The sequence below is a fragment of the Amblyomma maculatum genome, chromosome 2 (genome assembly GCF_055883805.1).
Source record: "Amblyomma maculatum isolate TAMU_Amacu chromosome 2, ASM5588380v1, whole genome shotgun sequence".
NCBI lineage: Eukaryota > Metazoa > Arthropoda > Arachnida > Ixodida > Ixodidae > Amblyomma > Amblyomma maculatum.
In genome coordinates, this window is record NC_139345.1 from 20,186,550 (window position 1) to 20,206,189 (window position 19,640).

The 19,640-nt window shown below is 43.2% G+C and overlaps 3 protein-coding genes across 6 annotated transcripts in view; 2 read left to right on the forward strand and 1 right to left on the reverse strand.

The window, feature by feature from the left end:
• Positions 1-1,239, forward strand: trk (trunk). Its single transcript, XM_084591856.1, has one exon. The coding sequence runs from the start codon at positions 393-395 to the stop codon at positions 1,203-1,205; it is 813 nt and encodes a 270-aa protein (XP_084447982.1). The 5' UTR covers positions 1-392; the 3' UTR covers positions 1,206-1,239.
• A 972-nt stretch (positions 1,240-2,211) lies between these two features.
• On the reverse strand, positions 2,212-5,438 carry Hsc20 (iron-sulfur cluster co-chaperone protein HscB-like protein, mitochondrial). Of its 2 annotated transcripts, XM_084593433.1 has the most exons (3): positions 4,999-5,438; positions 4,237-4,439; positions 2,212-3,350 (listed from the first exon to the last, which is right to left on the reverse strand). In XM_084593433.1, exons 1-3 carry the CDS (start codon positions 5,428-5,430, stop codon positions 3,347-3,349), a joined length of 639 nt encoding a protein of 212 aa, XP_084449559.1. In that variant the 5' UTR covers positions 5,431-5,438; the 3' UTR covers positions 2,212-3,346. The 2 variants fall into 2 exon arrangements, with proteins under 2 accessions (XP_084449559.1, XP_084449558.1); XM_084593432.1 differs by lacking the exon at positions 2,212-3,350 and having other exon boundaries at positions 3,376-4,439.
• Positions 5,439-5,512: 74 nt separating this feature from the next.
• LOC146198111 (osteoclast-stimulating factor 1-like) overlaps positions 5,513-19,640 on the forward strand; it is a 34,832-nt gene continuing 20,704 nt past the window's right edge. For 2 of the 3 annotated variants that reach the window (XM_084593436.1, XM_084593435.1), the window contains exons 1-7: positions 5,513-5,841; positions 6,175-6,221; positions 6,299-6,416; positions 10,382-10,473; positions 12,622-12,741; positions 17,204-17,282; positions 17,362-17,460. In XM_084593436.1, coding sequence (XP_084449562.1) covers positions 5,796-5,841; positions 6,175-6,221; positions 6,299-6,416; positions 10,382-10,473; positions 12,622-12,741; positions 17,204-17,282; positions 17,362-17,460 — 601 coding nt within the window. In that variant the 5' untranslated portion in view covers positions 5,513-5,795. The remainder of the gene's footprint in view (positions 5,842-6,174; positions 6,222-6,298; positions 6,417-10,381; positions 10,474-12,621; positions 12,742-17,203; positions 17,283-17,361; positions 17,461-19,640) is intronic. The other variant, XM_084593434.1, reaches the window with a different exon arrangement.

Consider the following 19,640-nt stretch of genomic DNA (forward strand, 5'->3'; position numbering starts at 1 on the left):
ACAGAAGCATCCAGTGGCCGTCGTTTCCATCACGATCGGACACCTGCTCCTTCTTAGCAAGGAAAGCGGGAATGCATGCGCAAATCCGATTATCCCGCGTTCTTCTGCAGCTCTGCACCCCAACCTCCCCCAATATTTTGCTGATCTCCCTTCCATTGTACCTGAACAAAAGCTTTTGTGACTCCGGCTAACTCGGTCGCTTCACCCCTTCTCGCAGACACACGCGACAATCTTTGGTTCGCGGAAAACGGTCCCTCCCCCAACCCTCAGACTTGCCTCCACGTGCGCAAAGTCATAAGCCTGTCGCGGAGAGGCGCAGTCAGGGAAGTGTCAGCGTTCACCCGACTTCTGGCCCCCACAAACATCGCCAGTGCTGTCGCCATGAGGATGCCATGTTTCTGCCAGCACGTGTTGTGCTATTTGCCACCGCCCTTTCTTTCCACCTGTCGAGACCAGCGGTGTGTGGCAAGACCGGCTGCGCTCCAGCTACTGTGGAAGAGCTTCGCGATCGACTGGGACCGGCGTACAACCCGCGCTACATGTCCATCGACAAGCCACCTCCGGAGCCAGAGGAGCCGGCGCGCATCTACGCCCGACACACGGACGCCGTTCAGGGCGACGCTCCCCACGCCGAAGATGACACGTCGAACTGGCAACGTGATGAGCGGACGCCTAGTTTTCGTGTAGACCCTGACTTCAAGCAGGACGTATTAGAGGGCGAAAACAACGGCAATTCATCCCTCCGAGCGCAAAGGAATGACAGAAGCACCGACGACGAGATGCCGTCGAAGTTGTGGTGGCTTCGGAAGGCAATCTCTCGCAAAGGCTTCAAAGGCAGCAACGAAGCGTCGACACCACCTTTGCGGCAGCTCAGCGATTCGCGCGGTTCCCGCGGACGACGAGAACACGATGCCAAGAAGCCCTGGGGCTGCGAGTCCCGCATGGAGTGGCAGGACCTGGGCGAGGATCGTTTCCCCAGGTACCTGCGTACTGTGCACTGCAAGGGTGAAGAATGCTGGTTCACGCACTTCCGATGCAAGGGTCGCGCCTTCACCGTCAAGGTGCTGCGGCGCGCGACCGCCAACGAGCCCTGCTCAGGCGGTACCCGCACATCGCCCGAAAATTTGCCAGACGACCTCCGCGAGCACTGGGTCTTCGAAGAGCGCGCTGTCACGTTCTGCTGTGACTGCGTCAGGGCCGACTGAGAATTTCGGCTTTCAGCAACTGACGTGAAGGAAACGCACTGTGCCGATCCATGTGCATACAGTGGCTTCAGTTCGCAACATCAGATGCAGGGCGTCTAAAGGCAAAACAAAAGGCACTGTGTGGTTATGTAGGAGCCTGCGAATACACATATCGGCTGTGATCGGCTCGCTTTTGAGCGATTAAGTGCCGATTTGGTATAGCTGGTGCATGACAGAAATAGCAAAACGATGGAAAAACAGGATGACAGAAATCAAGAAATAAGTGACACACACTGGGTCTGTGTGCTGCAGGAGTTCCCCTTTGGGTACTTATGCTGTGCTTACCTTGACCGCGTAACTTGCTTTTTTTTTCTGTGAAAGGCCAAGCAGATGGTGCAATTAGAACGGATAATTTGAAATGCACTGTAACTTGTTGAGAGAGACAAATTTGCAAATGTTCTCCCTGAAGTGAGTGCTTAAAAATGAAGAGAATCTTACTTCCTGTTTACTGTACCACTTCAGCTAGCAAACTTCTCTAAAATCAGGCTGTACAAATACTGCATTTTTGAATGTGGTCCTGAACTTTCAGCCTTAAAACTCCAAGTAACATTCAATCATTTTGCACTGTGTTATGAAAGTGTGATTGTCACTGGGAACAGCAACTAGGCATGCACTCTAACTTCTCAGAATAAGTAGAAAACAAGCACTCACTAGTATCTTTGTTTTGAAAATGCAAGGTTGACTGAAAGGCTTCAACTGCTGCATGATATTGAATGCAAAAGTTAAACTTTGACCTGAAGTCCCTTAGTGACACTTCAAGTTGCTCTGCATTTAGTCAGGCAGCCTTAGCCATGGCCCCATTCTGAGAAAAAGATATTTCCAGGGCATATGCATGCATGTTCATACAAATGTCAGTTCTCCTGACCAGTGCTTAAAGTCTGTCTCCATCAGAGGGGGGCCCCTAGTGATTCAAGCATGGGTGGAAAGGGAAATGGAGATGAGAAAAAGAAAGGGACAGGTGGCCGGGTTCGCGCATCATTTTTTTTTTTTTTCTGTGCATCAAAGGGGTGAAATTATTGTTCTCTGTCTCAGGATTTAGAAAATATGTTAATGGTTCTTATTAAACATCCCATTGAAATTGCAGAAACAACAGAGAAGAAATGATCGGAAAACTACTGAGAAAAATAAAAGATGGCAGGTTGCTTCGTACTCATACAGTCCATATGCATTCAAGAGCGGGCGTCTCAGATTCCTTTTAAATACTGGTGGGTGGTCTCAGACCCCCGAGACCCCCTCTGAACTTTGGCCCATCATTACAACAAAAAGGAATAATGAATACAAATTTTGAGTTGCCATTGAACAGATTTATGTTCATCACACCTCAGTTTACATGACCAACGGATTTAAAGGTTGCTTCCAACTTATTGCCACAGGCTTTGATACAATCCCTACCACTGCAGACATTGATAACATGCTCCTTTGAAAGGTCTATTCAGAAAAGGTGTTCTAGTTCTAACAGAGGTATACTGCAGCTCAAAAAAGTTACATCTGTTCATAAGTAGCCACAAGTTCTCGAATTAGGCAGGAAAATTTTATTCCCTGGTTGAATTTCAAAAATCACCTCTCGTGAGCAGCTGGTGTTTATTAATAAGTCTAGGCAATACAAGTGCTCATTGCATTCTTGCTGTCTTAATATTACAGCATAAAGTACAAACAGCCGTCTAAAATGTCATCTTAGCAAAACTTTTTTTCTTAAATTGCAGTTGATGTTGTTGAACAATGTGAGCTGTTTAGATTTCCTCATTTGTTTTCAGTTTTTATGCATTGGACAGCGCTTGGTCACTACATGATACACCTCCTTGACACCAGAGAGCATGCCTTGAACTAGAATAAGATGAAGCTTGTGCTATGTGCAGTGGATGCCTAGAAACAATTGAACATCTTATACTTGAGTGTGGCAGTATCCATCCAGATGTCAATACGAACATAGTCACTCTAGCCTAGGCCCTGGTGTTTAGAGGTAACAAAGGAAATGTGAATGATTAAGCAGTAGAGGTTCAGTTCAGTTCAGGCGTTCAGTCGTGTCCGACTCTTCGTGACCCTATGGACCATGTCACGCCACGCTTTCCGGTCTCTCACTATCTTCTTAACATCACATAGCTTCATCTGCAAGCAGCACATAGCAGTAGAGGTTAGCAAGAGGCATTTGGAAGATTGGTGGCTAAATAACAGGGTGGGGATGCAAGTAAACTAAAGCAAAATTAAACAAGGGTATTTAAAGATAACTCAGGTTTAATATTAAAGTTGTTAAAGTTGAAGGGTTGTCTAAATTAAAAAGCATAAAAAAGAAAGGTTGAGCATGGTGATGACCATCATCACCTTGTTTCAAAGGGGACGAACATCTATCCATCCATCCATCACCGAATCTCCTCAAACACCTGTGGGCTTCAAACGTTTTGGAGAGTTGCTTTCACTGCCAAGGCAAGATTCATTGTGGCAAAGGTGCAGCACTTATGCCATGTTGTAGCTGCACATCCATCACGCATCCTTGAACTAAAGGAGCTTGTCCCCAAAGCTTTAGTGATAGCCATTGACAGGTATAAGGCAGGCCAACATCCAGAACACTCATTCACAATACTATGCCTGGCACATTACGGGCACTTTGTATGCTTAATGACTGCAAAATTTAAGATTGGTATTAGTGCTCTTTATAATATTTCGAAAGAAATGCACAAGCATGCTGTGAGCAAACATCATTTTGCAAGAATGTACCAAAAGGCTTATGTAAAAATTGTGTTGCTACAGTTTAAAAAATGACATAGAAATGTATTGGCATTGCCTGTGAACATGCATGCAAGCATGCAAACAAGTGGTGCTAGCTATTTATTTCTCTAAAATGTCCTTGAGCTTTGCTTCTATATTCCTAAGATATTTTAATTTGGCCAACTGAATGCTGGCTTGATCAAGATTGTCCTTTTCAAATGCAGCACTTAGCTGTTCTTCTAATTCTTCTGTTTCACCCTGCAAAGCTTTGAAGCTTTCTTTTGCTGACCTCTGATTACACTGTTCTTCAATAGAAGCCACTTCTTCGTTGAGCTCCATCATGCGCGCCAAGAAATCAGAGTCCAGCACAACAGAGTCAAGGTCTTTGCCATTAAGCTTGAGCAGGTAGTTGGCTCTCTTCTCTGGCTTGGACAGTGTCTGGTAAGCCTGGTTCACCAGTGTTGAAAGGTTGTCAGACAGGGCCTGCTCCTTCTGGATTGAGGTGAACACAACACACAGACAGAAACTTGCTAGTACATATCTGATCACGACCGTCAGCCACTGCTGCAAACAAGATTGCTTCCCTCAATCATTCCAATATGACTGTAATAACGGATAACAAAGCTAACGTTCACTGAAGCTTTCATAGATCGCTTCGTGTCCCTTCAAGCCGTTATGCCTAAGTAACCTCTAATTTAATTACTTTCATTTTGCGCAGCTATACTCCTCAAAGCGCCTTGAAGGGTTCGCCCCTGCACCTTTGGGCAGCCCGAGATGTCAGTATATCAAAAAAAAGTTGCAAATAGGAGACACAGTGCGAGCTTACCCCTAATGAGTCGGGTTCGCATGCAGTAGCAGCTGCGCATAAGGTAAGCAACGAGACTGCCGCAGTTACCTTTGACGTAAAGAACACCAACTATCGTAACATGCATTCGCTGTTTTTTTGCTTGTACTGATAAGTAGGTTGAAAACTTCTGTTCTGTGAATGAAACACAGCGTTACGTGAACGCATACTACCAATTTCTGTGAGAGAAAATGAGAGGCCAAATACCTTAGATTTTGCAGCGAATCTGTCGGGGTGAAGCAAACGTTGCAAGTCTCGGAACTTTCTTTGAAGCTTGCTAGCGTCGATGTTATATTTCTCTTCTTCATTAAAGACCTCGAAGTAATTTAAACGGTGCGACATTTCCTGCGGGGTCTCACATCGGCGACAGACAAACTCTGTTTTTCCAAGAGCTTCTGAGCAGTTCCAGCAAGTGCCACTAGACGATTGACCTGCAAGGCGCACAAGCGGTGGTGGAAACAGCAATGTGCTGTTCGCCAAAAAGCTGTCTTTGCTACATGCATGCAGTGAACATGCTTCACGTGTATTCGACTGCCACACTGACCGAGTTCGGCAAACAATTTTAACACCAGCTAATAAACAAACCCTAAATTGCGCTCCGGAAACTGTGGTTGCAAAATGTTTCAGGGAGGCCGCCATGTTCACGACTGCGGCGGCACTAGCGGATCATTTGCATAATAGAGGAAATTAAAGGAAAAAGGATATGGAACCACATCGGCCGTTGGCGGGCACACAAATAAGTTAGTGTGGTTATAAAAAGTTAGTTGTGTCATTAATTTAGGCAGCTACGTTGTGAAGAAGTAGTCTGTAGCAGAATAAAACAACCAAATCAAAACAAAACACCGCCCACAATCAGTAGCGGAAAAGAGCAAAAAATGAGTAGTGTATCCGCACCAATCTGTTGCTGTAGTATCCGTTTGAGGTAATTCACGATATACCCATTGCCGCAATTATACGTACTACTGTTATTGTTTGTCAACGAAGCCAAAGAGTTCAGTTCAACAATGACCAGCAGACCTTCCAGACCCGCGCCACCGCCGCCTAAACCCGGTAAGTCGGGTGTGATCCTAAACCAACGTTCCGAACGTGCTGTTTTGCTCATAAATTATTGGCGCAAATTCATTCGTAGCAAACTAAACTCGCTGAAGCTATTTAAAAGTGGCTGTTGTGTAAGTTTAATGGTAATGATAGACCGAGTGTATCGCATCGAAAATGTTGTGTCATACTTTCTAACGAGGACACACCCGAGCATGATATCACAGTTAATTGTTACAATGTAAGCATCCGATGCGCTGCAACAAGCACGCGATAGTGACTAAAAACATACCAGCGCGTGGATTTTTTTTTTTTGAAGTTTTATATCTCTTACAATATCTCTTACAGGCAGCGTAAAAGTCTTCCGGGCGCTTTACAAGTACAATGCTCAACAGGTGGGTAAGACACGTTTGACAGTGAAAAAGAAAAATGACTGGTATATATTACTTCCTTACGACGTCCTGTCTTACAGGCAGATGAGCTGTCTTTCGAAGAAGGAGATTTGCTATACGTTTTCGACATGACGTCCGACCCAAACTGGTGGAAAGCAAGATGTGACCGTCGGTCTGGTCTTATTCCGAGCAATTACGGTAAGATGCATACAAACTCATAGCCGCCACTATGTACAGCGAGGCCAGTCGATCGAAAGTGGCATGCCATACAGTGTTTATACAGGAGTCCTGGCAAAAGTACCGAAGCATGACTGTAATGGTTATTTTTTAATGCAGAATATGTTAAAAAAAAGCAATCATTTACTTAATTTAATGGTCGTTCCAATTTGTGCGTGTCAGCACCATGTCAAGAATAGTTCAGTTGCAGCGAAATGCTTATTTTTGCTAGTTTTTAAGTGCTGAAGTGTATATGCCAAAGCCATGGCATTGTTCGTCACGTTGCTACTTAAAAAAAATCTTGTGCACTGATAGGTGTCGGAGCAGGCAACACAGCATGTGCACCCCGAGGTTTTTTTTTACTGTTCTCTGTTGTGTCGTAACCTGCTGTAACCTATTTAAAACTTTTTGGTGCCCATAAACCATCCTGACGTGCTGTGGAATCAAGTCAGGAATATGTATACATGTAGCACTGAAGTAAAATTCCATCATTTGCTTCATTGGTTGTACAAAAAAAAACATTAATATGTTGGGCCAGAACGAAAAGTGTGCATCATTTTGAACAGAAACTCCGATTCTACAGTACCCTGACTCTGACTTTCGTTTCCACATTCAGTAGGACACGACTGCCACCTACATCATACACCTTTTAGAGAGCAAGGTCAGCCTGATCACACATCTCATCCGCTGCATTGCAACCCTCAATCATGGCCTCACAGAAAAGGACACCCTAAAACTCATAGACTAATCTCCCTAGCACCACTTCATAAAAAGTAAATTCACCAAGATAACACTGTGTACATCACAGAACTGCCAAAGCAGCACTCCATTTACATCACTATACTAGTACAGTCTAGCTTCTTCCATTGGGCAGGCACAACTATTTCTAGGAAATCATAGAGCTGCACCTCTCCAGCCAACAACACAGCGTGTGCACAACATCTACAGGCGCTATTATTTTCCGCTAAACTCTTCCATTACTCTTGTAAAAATGACTGTTTTCGGTAGGTCTCAAACAGTTTTTTTTTTCTTTTTTTGCTGCAAAATGTATGGCACATAAAAATGCACAAGATGCACAGAATTAATGGCAATAGAATATACTTTCTTGAAACTTAAAACATTTATTTTAAGACAAATGCTTATTCTCGATATTCGGAAAAAAATCCTCAAACACAAAAAAAGTTAGACAGGAGTGAACGTTTCATATTTACAACATGAAAGTAAAACTCATTACAAGAACATTTATGAATCATGCACAAAGTGTTTGAAATGCCTCCTTGAAAGTTATACCTCAAATGCTTTTTGAGCTAGAAATTTTTTTCTTGTGCTATCAAAAAAGGTTCATGTTAGCCTTTGATCTGATTTTACACTCCGAAAAAAAAAAAAAAAATTTTTTTTACAGGTTCATTTTTTTGTCTTGAAACAAAAGCTTGGTAAGGGTGCTTTCACTTGTAATCAGTATTTACTAAGATAGGTTTTGGAAAAGCCAAAACAATTACAGAAAAAGAAAATATAGCCACCCTAACACTTGTGTTAGGGATGTGCGAATATTGAAACCTTCTAATATGGGTAGTGTGTGAATATAGGACAAAATGAAAAATTTTAAAATTGTAAACATTGTAAACATTGTTTATTTGATTATTTTAGAATTGCACATGGCATTTGCAAACAAAATTTCGCTCGAATTGCGCATAAGTGTATACCCTACTGAAAAACAGTAAGTTGCATACAGGATTCCAGATACTTGTGTATTGTACAGGTACGACCTGCATGAAACCAGTGTCATATCACTGTTGAATACAGTGAACTCTTCTTAATTCGGCCTTCAATGGACCAGAAAACTGTTTGAATGAACCGAAATCAAATTTTCGAATGGGCCTGAAGAAACTCCCAAAGACCGTTTGCATTGCAGTGATTAGCACCTGCACAGTGGTCATCTGCATTTGAGATGAAACCCAAGAGGATTAAATTCTTTTCTGGTTTTATCTTCTGGTTCTTCTAAGTGCTGCACTTTGTGTGCACTGTCGGGAAGGCCTCCGCTACGGTTTGCGATGTAGTAGTAGCAATGGTCCCTCTTCACAAGGTGGCCCTGTCGCATTTTGAGGATGCTGCACTGTCCATGCGATCAAGTATTGTGGTGAAGCGCACAATGTACTTAAACTACATGGTGAATTTGAAAATTTTTGTTGTGTTCAGCAGTCATTGAATATTTAGAAAATTCTAAATATCAGTTTTCTGAATTGAATCGAATAACAGACATGTTCAATTTGTATTCGAAATTCCGATTCATAACGATCTCCTGATATTAATATGAGAGAGTCAGATGCATTGATGAAAACCTGCTCCAGAGAGAGAGCAGAATCGCATGCAACAAGTTTTCCGTGAGTGCGTCCTGCTTCCAAAGTTGACGCCATGCTGGCTACATCCCGCACCACAACTTAACTTCAAGGGCGTTGCTGCGTGACAGAAACAGTAATAGCTCTGCACAAAATAAAAAATATGTCTGAACAACAGACTAGATGGTCCATGAAAGCACTGGTGGCGTTAAATTTGAACTTCGAATCCTTTGATTGAAGCATGGGGGATGGGGTAAGGAAAGAATTGATGGGCTACAATACCCCCTAACGATCACTCCACACTGAAGCATCCATCCCTCCACACCTCCAGAGCCTCCTTCAGCTGAAACTCGTCCCTCAGAATATGAAGTTGAAACAACACAAAGTGTGTCACACATCTCGGCCGGTTATCTCAGTAAACAACATTGGGGTGAATGCCGGGACATGCTCTACACAGATGTCTCACATCAATGCCATATTCACAGACGCACACTGCTTAGCATTCAACACTGCTTCCATAATTCACTAGCGTCACTGAGGCCGAATGCCTGACCTCGCATTTTACATGTCTACTATGAACTCAGCACACTAAGAGGTATGCAGATTCTTAAGTAGCATACCATTACCTCCTCACGGGGACCCTTCCACGTTCCTGTGCTCAAGTACTCCCTCATTACCTAACCCTCCCGATTGCGTCACTATCACATGAGGACCTGGACATCAGGGCGTCCCTGGAAATGAACGCACTAATGCAGTTGCCCAAGAACTGAATTGGGATCAGAACGTTACCTGTGGGGATGCCTTTGTTCTCATGCTTCTTCTACCTACAACCTCATCCCCTCTTCCTGTGAGGCCACTGGTCTGGTCACACAGGCAGTTACGACTGATCGAGTGGGATATGCTGGAGGCAATAGCCAGGGAGCTGCTGGACTAAGCGGGCCTTCCCGGGAGTGCCTGGTTGAATTTCTGTTATAGTTTTACCTCATAGTTTTACCTCCTCTTCCCTTTGAGCTAAGCATAATATTTGACATTCTCTATATCTAGCATACGTGGTCTAATACTGAAAAGGTTCAGGTTTCTGTAGACTTCTGCAAACTGTAGACTTCTGCGAACTCTGTGCATGTATACCTATCACAAACCATTGTTATGCAGTAGACTCGAGGAATATTGCATAGGAGCATTCACACTTAAGCCTGGCACATTGCTAACTTGCTTAAAGAAAAGTAAAAAAGCCAAAGCACGGAGACGCATAACTGACTGTGGTTTGTCAGAATTGCATGTTTCTTAATTTCTTTCAGCATGTGAGCAGTATTTAGACCACGATTAGCTTTGATTTGTTTGAACAGCACGTTGCATTTGGCCTGGTGTTGTACTTCCTAGCTTTATTGTGCTAGGAGAAGAACAGCCATGGAAATACGAACATAGAAGCGTGATTGAAGTGCATTGCATAATTTGTCAGCTATGTACAATTGTTGCATAATTATAGACAAATGAGCGAGGATTCCTTGTATTTACACTGAATAGATGAACACCTGCTCTTTTCGTACTTAATACAGTAAAGTAAAGGAAAGGGACTTCTAATGAATTGACTGTTTACATGTGTGCTTGCAGTTGAAGAAAATGCAGAAGAGGTGCTTCACCCTCTTCATGAATCAGCCAAGCGAGGCAACCTTGAGTTCCTTGAAGAATGTCTCTCCAACAAGGTTATACTTCTAGTTCTTGGCATTTAGTTACTGCTTGTTTCATGCATTATGCCTTCACACTGACGTCCATGAAATACGGTGGCATGTGGAAGGCATGAGCACGAGTTTATTCCCAGTCTTGCATGAAAAACAAATGCAGAAAACCTTTTGTACCCTCAATTATTAATGATCTTTCGGTAACCACAGAGCTGGTATTACTGGGTGCAGTGTTCTTTCTGGACTTGAAGTTTTTTTAATATTATTGAATACAAATTGCTACTTTTGAGTGCGAAGTGGCAGGTGTCCAATTTGTTTTCATCAGTTACACTAGGCCCTGAATGACGGTGTTGTGAACATGCAGGGCGAATTTCTGGCTGTTCACTTTCATTTTATGTCTGCATCCACTCTAAGTGAGCACGAGCAGGGCCTGTCATATGCTTGCCACGATGTCACAAATTACAGTTGAAGTGACATCCACCCGCATGCCATCTAGATTAGAGAGACAACTTCAGACAATATTTGTTCTCAGTAAATATAGATTATTTGGATCTTTGTGTGTAGGCTGATGTTTGTCTTGCAGAAAAATGTTCATTTATTGCTGAGAAAATTGGGTTTAGGAATTTTTGCTGCCACTTGATTCAAATTCTTGTCGTCTACACCAAAAAGAATTCTGGGATTGCTTTTTCAAATGAACGATGGTGTAGCCTAACCTCCAAGATCCATGCACAAGAAAACTGTTGATACGGTGCCATTTACCATTTACCATCAACACCTGTATTTCAATTTTTGGGTTTTTCTAGATTATGAAAGCTTCATTTTCAGTGAAAGTAGTGCTGTGTTGCTAGAATTTTGTGGTCAATACAGGCCTGTTTCAATTTGTCCTCACCGCCCCTTTAACAGCACAACCACGATGGGAAATAAATTAATTACATTTAAGTATATTTTGTGGCCTTTGGTAAGAACCTGCAAGTTGCTGCACCACTGCAAAATGACTGCATGTGTCATGGTTTATGAACATTCATTGAACTGCTACATGCGGACATCGTAATGGGCCACTGTGGTTTACGGACAATATTCCACATATACAGTGTATGTACTCCCCCCCTTTTTTTAACTTATGTCCATTGTCGTCTTGCTGCATTTTAGCCACATTTTCACTCCAGTGAGTGTGAGCCACAGATAGATGCTGAACTAGGTGCACAATTTTACAAAATGGTCAAGGAAATGTTGAAAGTGCAAGTAGTGCTGAAGACATGAATATGAAAGTGCTGAACCTTTTGTACTAGTGCAGAAAGTGCAGTGGGATCACCTAAATTGTTACTGTATTGTGAATAGTGTGTAGGGGGTGCCACATTTCCTGCCCTATATTCATCTCTAATGCCCTCAGTGTGATGTGTATGCCATTGGTCATCGCATGTGCTAATTTTTGGTCATTATCAAAAGCAAGTGCATATGAGCTCCGCCCTCGCTTGGAGTGCATGTTGAATAAAAAGGCTTGTTCAGAAAGTATTGTGAGAAAAGTACTTTTGGCAGATCTGTTAACTAGGCACTAAATACGTATAAAAAGAAAAAGCCTAATTTTTTTTTTTCTGAGCACAAATAAAGTGGCATTGTGGGTGATATGCCGCATACTTTAGATATGTGCACTTAACAATCTAGTGTGCAGCTTACTGATGAAGCACCATTGCAACTTTATAGCAAGACAGACCTGTCTGTTACAACTTATGGCTTCCAGGCGATAATTGATGATTTTTGTTTGAGATCAGCTGCATATTTATTGCTTCAAATTGTAATGAACAGCAAAAGATGCTTTCAATACCAAATCTGCAGAACTCTGCCAAATCAGTTGATGATGATGTTGGGTCTGATTTGTAATATATCTTGGCACCTTTTCATGAGTCCACAGCTGCATCATAAATCTTCTGTGTGTGATGATGAGTTAGCATCAAGTCTGCACCGTGACTATCTGCAGTGCAGGGTAGAGCAGCAATTCCCTGTATTGTACTGTAAGCAATGGCAGTTTCTATTGCTTTCTAGCGGTGCCCATGGTCAAATGGAGATGTTAGGTTAGTTCACTAACAGAATTCATATTGGTGGGGTTCAAAACCCTCACCTGTTGCACATTCTATATTTTTTTACTGGTAGTGCAATTTAGTGCAAACTGTGCAGGTTTCAGTGAACAGCCTTGACAAGGCTGGCTGCACAGCACTGCACTGGGCAGCGCATGGAGGACATGTAGAGTGTGCCCGAATCCTTCTCTCTATAGCAGGTGTCCAGATTGACGTGCAGGTGAGTGCTGCTGTTGTTTGGTGCTCTTTAGATTGCTTATTGCTTGAGGATATGCCTTAAAGGAGCGTCGACATCACAGTTAACTAGCATGTTTTCTTCCTCATAATTTGAGGAGGATAGATGAAATTATGAAGTTTGTGATGATAGGACGCCATAGCTGGCACAAGACAGGGTTAATTGGAGAGATGTCCTGCAGTGGACATAATTTGTCTGATGATGATGGTGCAAGGAGCACCGAATGGCATTCACCTGTGACTGGTGAATAATTTGTAGTTGAATTTATTTTCTTATACCGTTTCTGTTCTAGATTGAACATTCAAATGATGGCAATGATGTCCATGTTTAGTACATGTCACATGGGGCATTAAAGAAGAACTGTGATGTAATAGCAGCCTATTCATATTTTGCTATTCCTACCCTTACTTACTTATGTGATGAATTCAGACATGAAGCAGAAATCGTATCACAAGTTTAGTGTGTTAGTTCTAGGGCAATAATCCATCGTTTGCATGTTTGCCTGAAGTCCCAATGTGACTCGTAGAAATAAATAAAATAGCCCAAACAGCACTGAGCCTTGGTTTCGAACCTGTGACAGCACGAACAGATCATCTTTGCCGGCCTCTGCATAATAGCACTGTGCTATTGCTGCAGCTCATCACCTCTCGTGGTTAACTGCAATCTCTTGCACTGTGCATTGTGTATCATTGTCTTCAGTTTTCATCCATGCACAATAGATCCAGAATATGCCACTATAGCAGTCCAAAACTTTTATACTACACTACCACTAAGGTCTCCAGTCACTAATATTGCTTATCTTTTCATTTATTTATTATTTATTCACATTACTGCTAGTCTCAATAAGATACTGTAGCAGGTGGGTAACCAATACAATATAAAGCTTAAGATAATAAAGACAAATTTCAAGCAGATAAACAGAAAGAGAACTTTGACAATAAGTGAACTACAAGTAGGCAGGTTACAAACACTAACATTAGAGTTCAGAACAGTGGAAAAAAAAAATCAATACATCAGCAGTTGTTCTTGCAAGCAAGCATGCTAGTATCAAAAGTATTTAACAATAGGAGAAAACGCTACAATATTTGCAAAAATGAAGGTAACGGGTCCCAATAGGCAATGCAATCATCGGTAAAAACAACATATCGTGGGATGAGGCAATAAGTACAAGTTGTGCGGTCATCTGGTAGAATGTAGTACTGTGAGCACTTTACTCATTCTTGTTAGATTGTAATCTTGAGGTAAAGGAAGATGGTGAGTTTGCACTGGTAATCGATGGATCGAGTTGATTCCATTCGTTGATCGCTAACGGAAAGAAGAAATGCTTCAGAATGTTGCTTTGACATGGGTATTCAGTCATCGTATGCACATACTTGTGCCTGGTTTGCTGTGACAGTGAGGCGGATGCACATATAGACAAGTGTCATGTTTTGTAAACAAAGGTGGCGCTGCAATCGGCAGCAACATAGGGTGTAGGCAAAAATGCAGCTTGCCTACACAGCGCGAAGTGACGCTGCCTTTGAAACCTGATATGTGTATGCATATTCTGAAGTGTGAGCTTCGCTTGTGCGTAGAAATGGTTTGGTTTATGCCTGGAGAATAGTACAGCACTTTTATGAAAATGAGAAACCACATTGTATAAAAATAACTAATATTCAATACTGTTCAATTCCCGGGCTTATTGCAAACGTATGAGAGGAGGACAACAATATGAATGATTGGATGTGTGTTTTTGGCATGATGACTCATTTGATGGGCTTTCCGCTGCTGCAAGCTCCTTCACTCTAAAGAATGATTATTACCGGCAATTATAGGGACCTAGAAATCATATTTCTAGCTCATTGTACCTGCAACTTAAGTGGCAGAATTTCATCGTACAGTTTTTTGTAACATTCGCCTATAGTGCGCTGCCAACTTGTTTTGTCATGGTCGATGAAAAAGAAAGTTTCACGTTTGTTTTATCGTATTGATGCATCAAGGTCATTTCACAGGTTAATATGTACATGAAAACAAAAATATTCTCATTTTGTTCTCTTTGCTGTGTAGGACAGGTGCATGAGCACAAATGCAACATTCTCGACGATCGCTTGCAGCGAAATTTAAGCGACCTGCTATCTTTTTGTAATATACTTGTAACATTTTTATTTAAATTTACATCATCTTATACTGCTTATTTTGCACCCCTCATAGCAGAATCCATTTTGGGACATTAAACTCTATAAACAGTATATATATACTGTACCATATTTAAATATGTACCATATTTAAATATCCTGATTGATCAGAGCTAGGTTGTACGTGGATATTTAATTCATTTGTCAGACTCCTAATGACCTCAAAAGAAAATTTAATAATCTGAGAAATAACGCTGCGTGACTTCTCCAGGATTCTAACGATGTTTACTTGCTTTCTTGGACCGGTGATGAAGAGTCACTCATTGAAACTCGCGAAAGTGAAAAAGAAAAGCTACTTCACAAGATCGGGCCATTTTGGCAGCATCGCGCTGCAGTGGCCGCTCAAGGCAACTGCAGTTACCTTCGCAGCAACTTTTGCATCCTTTTCTGTACGAACATATACACGGACAGTACTGCAGGTGAATGGGATATCACAGCGCGGCTTTCTTGCTTTCGATTAAGATCATGTGCACACGGAATATTGTGTAAAAACTTCTTATGACTTGATAGTATACACAACAAAACGTGCATAAGCTGCAGGAGTTTGCTATTTCGCTCTTCGTCGCATGGCCTAACAGCTACCACGAAAATTAAGAGTTGCAAACTAACTGATCAAGCTCCAATGCAGAAGTGCAACGCACATTAGTCGCGAAGGCAATCCGCCGCCGAAAGGCCTACTTGTCATGCTCAACGCCGCTGCCGTTTGCTCTTATCTTTATCCGATCACAAGAAACATGTAAAAACAGGTGCCATTTTCTTTTTTGTGCCTCATGGCACAACCAACCACACCACAGCTTGCAGGAATATCAGGAATTATGCTCGAAAACATAGCAAGCGCCCCACATTCAATGCTGACAGCTCGGGCTTTTGCCTACATCCCAAAAGTAACTGCTGTCGCCAGTTCCACCGCATCTCCACTTACGTCACAGGTTGACGCTTGTGAATAAACACATTTATAATATAGTTGTTGTGTAATAACTGGTATGAAATTTCAGGCGAGTTTCTAGATGATAGTGATGGAAGGCCAGATGATGGGGAAAGATCAGTAGGGAGTCACAGGACTTGTATTCATTATGAATGAACCTTAAAGCCTTTCATTGCACTTTCTCAAGCCGAGTGATGTTAGTGATTGATTGCAGGAACCAAACAGTGCTTGCATGTTCTCAAATGTGCTAGTCATTGTTAAATTCACTGTAAAATGAAGACCATTTTGAAGCAGTAGCCTTGAACTAAAAGAGAAATTAAATGTGATACGCTAGTGCACATACCTCGCATTTACCTAACTTAGCTAAATTGGCTGCCACTGTTTTTATGCCTCTTGTGACCTGTACCAAACAGCCATCAGTCGGCTATTGAATGTGGAACTGGAATAGCCTGAAGGAAGAAATTCAGTTGTAAGTTATTTACACGTTGCATGCAAATACCGCAGGGCAATCTATGTATACTCATGTCTTGCATGTCATTACAAAGCAGGAAATGTAAAAAATTGGTTTCTTACATCTTTAGCGAACTTAAAAAACAATGTCTGAATTGTTGTGCCAATCTGTCAGGTCTAAACAAACAAAGTCATTGTACTGGAACACTGGTGATGTCACAGTTGTCTTTAGACCATTGCAGCACGGCTGCACTTGAAGGTTATATTGATGCATGATATGTAGTATTTCTGGTAGATTTCAAAAGTATTTACATTTATATCAGTGTTTATGAGGTATAAGTGTTCTGGCAGCATCCAAGGTAGTAGTGTACGAACTGGCTTTTCAACAAGGCAATCACAGAAATTTTGCTCCGTGGGTGGAATCTGTGTGCAGTGCATGCAAACCTCTGTGATCAAAGTGCACATCACTCGACAACAGCGCTTCTGACCCGGCAGCCTCATAAAATCCTTACCAGGCACTCTGAGCTATTTTTTCTGGCAGGACTGTGCTGGATGTGCGGAATTCTCGAATCAGTCCTCAAATCTGGCAGTTCTTGACAGTACTTGGAAATCAATGTCTGTGGAGAGAATCACAGTGAGAACGGTGCCTTGTACGGTGACAAGTGGATTAAAATGTCTAAATTTGCTAACATGCTTGCTACATCGAACAGATCTGAATGCACTGGCCATGACGCTGTATTTTCAGCCATGTGGCAATCAGTTCATGAAACCTTACTATTGAAATGCTGATATTTGGATAAAACTACATAAGTTTTCACTGTCTAGGAATCATGGAAGTAAATGTAGGCGAAAAAGGTTGTTCTTGATCTGCGTTATGTTGGTCTTTTTTTTTTTGCAGAACAAACTTGGTGACACACCACTCCACTCTGGTGCATGGAAGGGACACAGTGACATTGTCCGCATGCTTCTGAATGCAGGTATGCATTGTTATGGTGCGGCACTTAGACGTAGAGAAGGGGTTTACTTTAAGCCATTTTTCTTATCTGCCATGGTCAGGTGCCAACAAGAATGTCAAGAACAAAGAAGGAAGAACACCACTTGAACTTGCCAGTGATCCTGAGACCATTACCTTGTTGAAGACCTCTCAGAGGACGTGTGAGTTGTTTACGCACTTGCTTTGCCTATTGTTTGTGAACAATATATGTGTAGCAGATTAATGTAGCAATAATATGAACATATAGTATAGGTTGTAGAGAATTTACCAGAACAAAACGACTAGCGTGGCAGGCTTCTCGAACCGAACAGCCCGTGCCATGCATGCGCATCATGCACGCACCGTTCACTTTTATTTTCTCCTTTCGCTGGCTGGGAATGCCGATCTTAGCGCCTCCACTTTACAGCATTGCTGTGCACTACAGGGCCCCCTGCCTAGATGAAATAGCGAAATATACGTGCTAACGGGACAGGGATGGGGGTGCCACGACACCAGGCGGGTCGGCAGATAAGCCAGTAACATCCGAGGGAGGTCCTGGGGATGTGTCTCCATGTATGCGGGTATGAGGCGATCTGAGGAGATGAGCTCTTCTCGACCATTCAGCAGGATAGTCGCCGACTTTGTAGTCTTGTTGAGGACGCAGTATGGGCCATCGTATGGGAGGTAAGAGGTACTTTTACAGCGTCTCGCCATAGAAAAATATGCGTCAAGGGCGCAAGGTCCGGGTGCACGAAAACGTGACAGAATCGAGGCGGGACTGGGCGCAGGTGTTGAATGCAGTCTTGATGGCGTTGAAGATACTGCAATGGCTGGGACAAGGTAGCCGAAGGTATGAACAAGTCTCTGGGAAGCCGCAGGGGTGCACCGAAGACTTTGGTCGCCGAACAGCCAAGGTCACTACAAAGGAAGGCAAATAGGCCAAGAAGCACCATAGGAAGGTGTTCAGCTCAGTGCTCACGATCAAGTCGAGTAGTGAGGACAGTCCTGAGCTGACGATGGAGCCGCTCGACCATGTTATTGGCACAGGGATGGTATACTGTGGTGCGGCAGCGTTTAGTCCTGAGCAGACGGGTGAGGGAAGTGAAGAGGGCGCATTCAAACTGGTGGCCGCAAACCGTAGTAACAATGCTGGGGCAGCCGAAGTGGAAAACTCATGCTGGAACGAAGGCTTTGGAAACTATTTTCGCTGTAATGTCCAGAAAGGGCACTGCTTCGGGCCAACGAGTGAAGCGGTCGATCATCGTCAGAATATACCGGCAACCATTAGAGGGAAATAGCACGGTCCTACCAAGTCCAGATGAACGTGGTCAAAGCGACATCCAGGTGGCAAGAAAGATTGGGGTGGAGTCTTTGTATGGCAGGTCACTTTGGTGGACTGGCAAGCAAGGCACGAGCGTGCCCACTGGTGAACGTCGGTGTTAATGTTTGGCCAGACATACCGCTGTGTAACAAGGCACTGTGTGGCTCTTATGCTGTGATGGCAGATGTCATGAAGTGAATAGAAAATGACACGACGAAAGGCCTCCGGGATGAATGGATGCGATGGAGTCAATGCTATATCGCACCACGTTAATCCAGTCACTTGGAGATGAGGCACGAGCTGCAGACGGAAGGTCGATGACGTATCGCACCACGTTAATCCGGTCACAAGCAGATGAGGTACGAGCTGCAGACGGAGGGGTGATGACATATCGCACCACGTTAATCCAGTCACAAGCAGTTGAGGCACGAGCTGCAGACGGAGAGCACAGGGGTGGTCACGCAGGGCTTAAAGCTTAGGGTCTTCTAGCTGCGCCCGGGCCAGACATCCCCAGTTCACAGCAGATGTAGACACGCCGATGGAGGTAATGCATGAAAATGCATCAGCTACCTCTTTGTCGATGCCTTTGATGTGCTGAATATCTGTTGTGAACTCCGATATGTAGGACAGTTGACGAAGTTCACTGGTAACATACTTGGAATAGTTTGTACGGAGCACATACACCAGAGGGTTATGATCCCTAAGAACATAAAATGGCTGGCCCTCCAAGAAATGGCGGTAATGTTGGATAGTGGAGTAGATGATGAGCAGCTGACGGCCAAATATGCTTAATCGCGTCTCGGCAGGTTGAAGCTTCCGAGAGAAGAAACCCAGTTGGTGCTACTCGGACACTTGGAGTCGATTTTCTGCTGCAGAGCAAGCAGCACCAATGGCCACGCTGGAAGCATCCATCATGATACGAGTGGGCGCGGAAGTCCTAGTGTAGATGGGAAGGATAGAATCGGCGAGGGCTTGTTTTGCAGCCGTGAAAGCAGCCTGAGCTTTGGGAGGCCAGCAAATCGTGGAATAGGAGGAAGCAAT

Bases quoted from the DNA above. Each gene is read 5' to 3' on its own strand.
- Hsc20 (XM_084593432.1), bottom strand. From the start codon at position 5,430: ATGGCGGCCTCCCTGAAACATTTTGCAACCACAGTTTCCGGAGCGCAA. The intron at 4,440-4,998 runs GTATTTGGCCTC...ACCTCAATCCAG, and splicing joins GATTCGCTGCAAAATCTAAG to AAGGAGCAGGCCCTGTCTGA.
- trk (XM_084591856.1), top strand. From the start codon at position 393: ATGTTTCTGCCAGCACGTGTTGTGCTATTTGCCACCGCCCTTTCTTTC.